General features: G+C 35.5%; 1 protein-coding gene across 2 annotated transcripts in view; it reads right to left on the bottom strand.

The window, feature by feature from the left end:
• Positions 1 to 4,266: 4,266 nt before the first annotated feature.
• The window catches only part of gfra2a (GDNF family receptor alpha 2a), an 88,242-nt gene continuing 84,997 nt past the window's right edge, over positions 4,267 to 7,511 (bottom strand). Inside the window, exons 8-9 of one of the 2 annotated variants that reach the window (XM_016485476.1) lie at positions 6,555 to 6,599; positions 4,267 to 5,653 (exon numbers count right to left, since the gene is read on the bottom strand). In XM_016485476.1, coding sequence (XP_016340962.1) covers positions 5,540 to 5,653; positions 6,555 to 6,599 — 159 coding nt within the window. In that variant the 3' untranslated portion in view covers positions 4,267 to 5,539. The remainder of the gene's footprint in view (positions 5,654 to 6,554; positions 6,600 to 7,511) is intronic. The other variant, XM_016485477.1, reaches the window with a different exon arrangement.

The following is a 7,511-nucleotide window of genomic DNA, read 5'->3' as shown; positions in this document are numbered from 1 at the left end:
TGCAGCCCTAATTATTATATATACACATTTTTATTTTTGTTTTTATAAATACTGTATATATGCTAGTGTGTATTATATCACATTCTACCTGAACCCCAAATTTCTTTTTACAACAACATAATAATTATTATAATTATTATTATTATTGATTATCTGGAAAAATTTTTTTTTTATAATAGCTTTTTAATCATCATCATCATCATCATCATCATTTTTGTGAAAAAATTGAGTTGGGGTTCAGTTAACAAGAAAATATAATTATCAGAATTATTTCACAGACAAAATATATAAATAAATGATATAAAAATATTAATAAAAAAATACCTCTATTATGAAGATAATGTGTTTTCAGGAGCATGCTGTTATGTGGCTTTGCCAGTTGACCAAATTACCTCAAAGATTGAACCGCAGGCATTTCAGGAGAAAAAAAAGTATATTTGGAGGACATAAATTGACTAGCAACATTCTAAACACTCAAAGAGAGTCGGACCATCAAATTATTCTAGGAGGAACAAAACAAGGATTTTAAAAGAAATGCTTAACACTTTCCAAGCAATTACACTTGAACAGAGACACAATTTCTCTTCAGCTCAGCCAATCAGCACCATAATCTTCACCTGTGATTCAACATCACAACAACAAAGATATCTATATCTGCTTCAATCAGATAAAGAAGTGCAAATCTAATAAATATTAGTTAACATAGAAATCCATATCCAAGTAAATAACCCGTGTAAATTTACACAGTCGTTTCAAAATGAATTGCTCTTGCTCCAGAGCTTCATTCTGGGAGGTCTGAGAGAAGATGAAACAGACATGAAAATTACAGAGTTTGCAAAGTCTATAAGCTGGCAAAGAGCAAAGGCAGAGACATGCAGAGCTTGGCTTAGATGGTAAGACATCTTAGGAAAGTCTTAAAGCTCGTTGCCAACGCTTGCCAATATCAGAGTCGAAGGCGACTGGAAAGCCTTTAACCATTAATTTCTTCACTAAGAATTAGTAACTGGCAGCACTGGAATGTTTTCAGATTCTTGAAACGTCTCTGAACATATTCTCTGTGCTTTAAGATCAGACGTGACGAATGCACAGACATGTTGGATGGAAATCGAGTGAAACTCAAAGTGAAAAATGCCAAACACAGCCTGAACAGCAGGGGGGTCAGGATTGCTTTGTCTCTTGTTTTATCACATTTGACAATGCCATTAAACTCAAGTACAGGCAAAATCTCAACTCGTATTTGGAGATTGGAAGTTTTACATCACACGCCTTTCGTCTCCACTCTCCAAGACATATTTAGATTTGATTGATAAAATAAATAAAAGTCTAGATAAAAAGAGCGTTATCTCTTCCTCAGTATTGCTGTATGGAGTATAAACAGGCTGCTTTATAAGGGCATCACGTACAGTGGGAGAACAGAGTGTATGAATACACTTTGTATGCTGTAGAAACTACCGTAATTAGCCTCTCATTTATGAAAAGGCCTCGAATTCTGCTGGAAATCAAAAAGTGCTTTGTTGATATTTGAGAAGTGTATGAGCCTCAGTCTGGGTGTTTTGCTTGCAGATGTATTCCATTTTGGGGATAAAATAGTGATATGAAATGACAAAGGATATATAACCATAACGTACAGCACAAGCTATCTATTTTTAGACTTAATTACTGAAAGGTATAGACCCTTCTCGGACTGAGTTCTGTATAATGAGGCTGGATCCCAAATGGATCCTCAAAGCTATGTCAAATCTGGTTTTAACAGTGTCTGTGCAAAGATAAAAAAAAAAAAAAAGCCAGTGAAGAAATTGCTCACAAATGAAAATGTCTCTTGAGATGAAGTTTGGACAAAATGACCTGATAACATCTTAACATTGTGCGATAAAGCTTATTGAGCTGGCGGATATAAAGGAAAGTGGGATGCAATCTGTTCTTCGTTTAACTAGATGGAACTGTCTCAGAGGCATATATTATATCAGTACGATATAAAAAGCTGAGACCAGCAGTCATAAAACATAATTCAGAACTGGTGGTAGACGATGGTGAATCTAGAATCCATCATGAACAATTCTACAAATCCTATCAGGCAATTCCAATGATTTGATTGAAAACAGGAATATTGATGATGACAAATGTATTCATAATGTTGAACTAGTAGGGTTATTATTCTGTATTTAACTCCCACGCTAAGCTTAAAATACTTTCTCTTATTCCAGCCTAATATGCAGAGAAAATAAAGTGTTTCTATATTTTGAATACTGTGGTATTTTCAAAACATTCCTCTGTTTGTTTGAGTATCCTGACCTGCCTGACAACAGCAACAGCTCAACCAATAGAGTAAATTTGGGGCGGGGTTATTTGTTTGACTGACCAATGGAATAAAGGGGAAATGTTTAGAAAGCCTGTTTGAAAAAAAAAAAGACGTGTATTTTTTACTATTCTTTTTGGTGACAATAGTGGTGCAGAAATATGACAGTAAACTAATGCCAGTAAAACACCAAATACTTTTTTGTTGTTTGTTTTCACAAAAATTAATAATTCAATAATTTTGATTAATAAGGATCGTTTTTGAGTGGTTCCTTGCATATTACTATCTATAGTGCATGATTTGTGTACTAATACATTTTGACGTCCGCATCACATAACCAGCTCCATATGTATGGCTTTTCTGATACAGTAAACTTGCTCGGTAGCGCACCTGGTACAGCATTGCACTTGTAATGTGTACGAGGTAGTACGAGTCATGACTAAAGAGCTCAAAGACTTGAAGAAGCAAGCTAAAATTACACGGTTGCTTCAGCAAATGTCTTTTTATTTCTTGTTTGCGTTTGTTTAACACTATTGGTTAGGGTTTAGTGTATTTGGTACGGTATTTTCAAACACAACAGAGCATTAACCTTTTAGTCCCACTCACCAGACATTTCATTTCCAAATTGAAGCAATACGTACCAAAACCAATAATAAACCATTGCCAGATTCATGTTCATCTGTTTTGGATAAAACTGAATGTGCTTCTAGAGCCACTCACTGGATTTTAAACTGCAAAAGGTACCATGGTGGATGTCCTCAACACATTGAGACACAAATGTGGAAAGCAGTAAAAATTGAAGTGGCTTTATTGATCAGGAAACAAGCACAGCATTAGCATATCTGGACCTTACAGCAGTCTACAAAGGGAGGTGACCCTTACATCAAAGCAGTGATGAGATGACGTAGAGCTCTGCTAATTCCAGAGGTGATCAAATCACGATGGTTTATCAAAGTCATGTGACACAGCAAAAGCATCATTGAATGTCTCTGTGAAGTGCTACTCTTTTTCATAGTTAATTTCTTTGCATCTGAAGGTTACATTTGTCATTCAAATGGTCTCTCCCTGATACCAAATCCCCTCCTCGCCCAACTATAGCTAAAAATCTCATACACAAATGTATTGTACATGTAGGCTACACACTCACACACACTTAACAATCACACTTCTGTCACAACATTATCCAAACCCCAGTAGGCCTTTTTGATATACAGTATCAGCGCTGTTTTTGGGGAGCATATGGTGGATGTTTTTCTGCTCAGGTACATTGAGATTCAAATTCACTTTGTTTTTTTGTTAAAAGGTTGCAAGACTAAATGTAAACTGACACCTTTCAGAGAAATCACACTGTTTTTTTTTTACCGCTACTTCTGTTCCCACTGAATATGACAGCACATTTTTGAAAATCACTTCAAAGCAAGAATCACATTGTTAGTGTCTGGTGACAGGATCATTTTTCTTACCATTTAAACTCAACAATGACAAACCTGCCTTTTGCCTTAATAGCCCCCTTAAAATATATATATTTTTTCTCCCTCAAAAAGGCAGCATACTTCAAAAATATACTGTTTATATATCTATATATTCCAGATGTTTGAACAAAAGTAAAATTCTAGGAACATTCACACCAAAAAAGAAGAGATTACTTTCTGAGCATCTGGCAAAATAGAGCTGATTATTACATCACTGGATCCTTAATCTCATAAATCTTTTAGTACTATAAAGTATTGAATCATCTTTTAATGAAAAAAAGTTTGCCTGTTGATGTTTGAACGTTTTCACAGACAGATCCCCACTGATACGACATAACTTTAATGTGTTTCCATTTCCCATTAGTGCCATATTTACACAAAGAATGTTCATATTTATCATTTTCTTTGCAATGGTATGTATGTAACAAGCCTAGGACACAATATATAAATCTTTTTAGTTTTGAACTTTACATTTATATATATATATATATCGATGTATGTTTTGTTCATAACTTCAGTATTTGGAATGTTGATAAAAGAGTCATATGTGTCTAGTGCATTTACTGAACCTGTGAATTGGGGTGAGTACATTTTTAGAAACATTTTAGACCTTCTCCACACAGCGACTAGAAAATAATGAGGAGGAAAAACAAAGAGTAAGGCCACATCATAAATTGCACACAATGATTCACATGACGATGAACGCCCCAAAATGCTAGCCGTCCTCGGCAGGGTTTTTCTCGTGTAGAGCTCCGTTTAACTGGAGACCGATTATGGCATGACTAATAATGGTTAGTGGTATGAGCACCTCCAGGTCTTCCTCAGTCATGCAGTTCTTGTCACTCCCACTGCTTTCTCTAGAGTCTCATCATCGTTCAAATAAAGACAACACATAATAATTAACAGCTGTACTTTTGGAAAGAAAAACATTCATATTCACAGACAAAATTATACATGTGTGGGCAGCCCATTGACATTGTGAACCCACACGAAAGCCGTTTGTAAAGATCTACTTCTCCTGTTGATCCACTGGTACATTTTCATCAACTTCATCTCAACGTTCTTTTCTTTTTCAAATCTGTCAAACTAAGTACAGAATGTGACTTAAGAGAGCTGTCGCCCGTGACATCCACCTTGCGCCGTGTCGACAGGGTACAGTTTAAACTTCAAACACTTCACGTTTAAAAGAACCACGGGAAAGTAATTACTCCTGTTTGACTAGTGGACAAAAGAAGGAAAAAATACGGAACCGAAAAGGAATAATCACAATGAGAAAGCTAAAGCAGCTGTCAAAGAAGAGTGCAGCAAATCCAATAAATGGGCAGTGGGCCGGGATGGAGAATGCCTCTCAGAGATGGTGTAATCCAGTACCAGACAATGGGTAATTCAGGCCTGATGGGTGCTGCGAGACGCCCTTTTTTATGGGTGGTGTGGGTGGCAGGAAGTAGTACAGTAGACTGGAAAGCTCTGTGCCTGGGTCTTTAGTTGCAGGTCCACCAATCAGGCACCAGACTTTGGACTCAAGCGGCTAAGTACGCAATATCTGTTTCTTGGCCGTTTGCTCATTCGGTATGCAATGTTCTGTTTCGGCCATGGCGAGGATGCAGCACTCTTTTCGATATGTGTCTCTGTGTTCTTTCTGTTTGGTGTTTGTCTGAAAGAAAGAAAGGTGCAATAGAGGAGAGAGGCGTGAGTTTGGTCTGAACATGATCATGAGGGGGTTTCCATCAACCTTGTCCTCACTGTGCTGGCTTATGAAGCTCAGGTAGGTCTACATAGCGAGGTTTCCAAGAGCAAACAACAGACCGAGCATCAAAACATCAGATAGAGCTGGACTTGAATTTCTGGGGTCCTCTACTCTCGTGTTAGGTGGACTGCCAGGAACCTGTCAGGAAAAAAAACAAACAAAATAATATGATATGGAACACCAGACATTGCGCAAACTGGTGAATATCATGAAAATAAGTCCAGGTCATCCTTTACAAAATCATACACAGAGAGAGAAAAAAAATTGTAATGTAGTTTTAATGTAATACATTATTGTATTGCATTAATTGAATGAATTTGTGGGATAATAATAATCATCATAATAATATATTTTATAATATTAAATGTATTTTTTTTGTACTTTTAACTGGCATTATTTTCATGATAGTATGTATAGTAGTTGACAAATGGTACCATAATGTTCTGAATATCTTGCATTACAGTAATATACATTATTATTATTATTATTATTATTATTATTGGACATGAAAATAATGTCACAATGCAAAGATATTTAATTTGTTTTTATCTTGTAACTGACATTATTTTTATGAAACTACATATAGTAGTATACAGTCAACAAATACTACCATAATGTTTCTTAATATTTTCAAAAGTGCTTGTCATTTTGTTTTCATTACAATTACATTAATATAACTTTTCTTATATTACATAAATACAAATTAATATTATTATTATTAATCATCATGAAAATAATGTAAATAATGCAAATTTCTTACATATTTCTCAGTTTTGGTGTAAAATACAACCTGGAAATGTTCTGGACAGGGTTTGTGAGGTTCACCTAAACCCTCTCAAGCTTTTGCAGTACAAGGTGAGCAAGTGACCATACAAGGGGTATGTGTGATTACAACACATTTACAATAAAGCCATGCAGTGGTGCTTTGTCTGTGGACGCAATATTCATCAAGCCTTTTCCCCACATGCACAAGCAGGAGATGCTTACAGATAATGCTTGAACTCACTGGCTTGGAAAGTTTCATCTTTGCACTTCTTACCTCACTTTCGCAGATGTAGTCTTTTGATGGATAGCAATCAAGTGCCTGCAAGGAAATAAGGTTATCCTTGAGATATGGAATTAAGTATAATATGATGGTGTCTTGTTTGAGAGATCTACTCTGTAATGCATGTCTATCTTATCTATCATCTGACAATGAGTCTTATGTGAAGCGCTATCAGGCTCACTGATATGTCTCTTTCTTTTATAGATTTTTTTGGGGTCAGAACCTCCAGAATATAGCGGCCCAGTTCAATAATGTAACCAGTCTGAGAGAGGAGTTTCTAGACAGAAAGACGGTTTAAGAGATTCCAAAATATAATTCCAAAACGTTTGAATTAGCCTCCAAAATGTGCATATTAAAACATGCAAATTCATTGTAATCCTCTAAATGTGTGAGAGTGTTAGTTTCTGCTCTGATGGGGCTCTTCCACAGATATGTAAAGGGTAATAAAGGGACCGATGAGGCTCTTGCAGCAGCATGATTTATCTGAACTACAGGAATATCAATCAAAATATGTCACTCAGTTTTTAAGCTTGCACTCAAAGAGATGTCATTTTGTGCAGAGCTGAAAAAAAAACAGAGGGAAATTTGTTGAAGCTAGCTGGTACTTGGATATTTGAATTTGAGAACCACATATTTATTGACTTTTTTTTTTTGTTAATAAGCTTGTTTTAACAACGTCATTTAATGTCAAACTGGTATATTGCAATTTTTGTGAATGAGAATTTTAATAAATTATAGAACGGGCATACAAGTAGCCCCTACAATGAATGGTAAGTAAATAATGAATGTTTTCATTTTTACTTCACCCATAATGCACTGGGTTCGATCCAACTCTTTGTGAGCGGGCATACAATAATGTGAAGATACTGTTTGTACATTTCAGTGTTTTACTTTCAGGTATTAATGAGTGTATATTTATTTTATTATTTTCATTATAACTTTCCTTTTGTC

The sequence above is a fragment of the Sinocyclocheilus anshuiensis genome, unplaced genomic scaffold (genome assembly GCF_001515605.1).
Source record: "Sinocyclocheilus anshuiensis isolate Anshui unplaced genomic scaffold, SAMN03320099.WGS_v1.1 scaffold213, whole genome shotgun sequence".
NCBI classification, from domain to species: domain Eukaryota; kingdom Metazoa; phylum Chordata; class Actinopteri; order Cypriniformes; family Cyprinidae; genus Sinocyclocheilus; species Sinocyclocheilus anshuiensis.
Note: the sequence above shows the minus strand (reverse complement) of the source record. Positions and strands in the feature narration are given on the sequence as shown.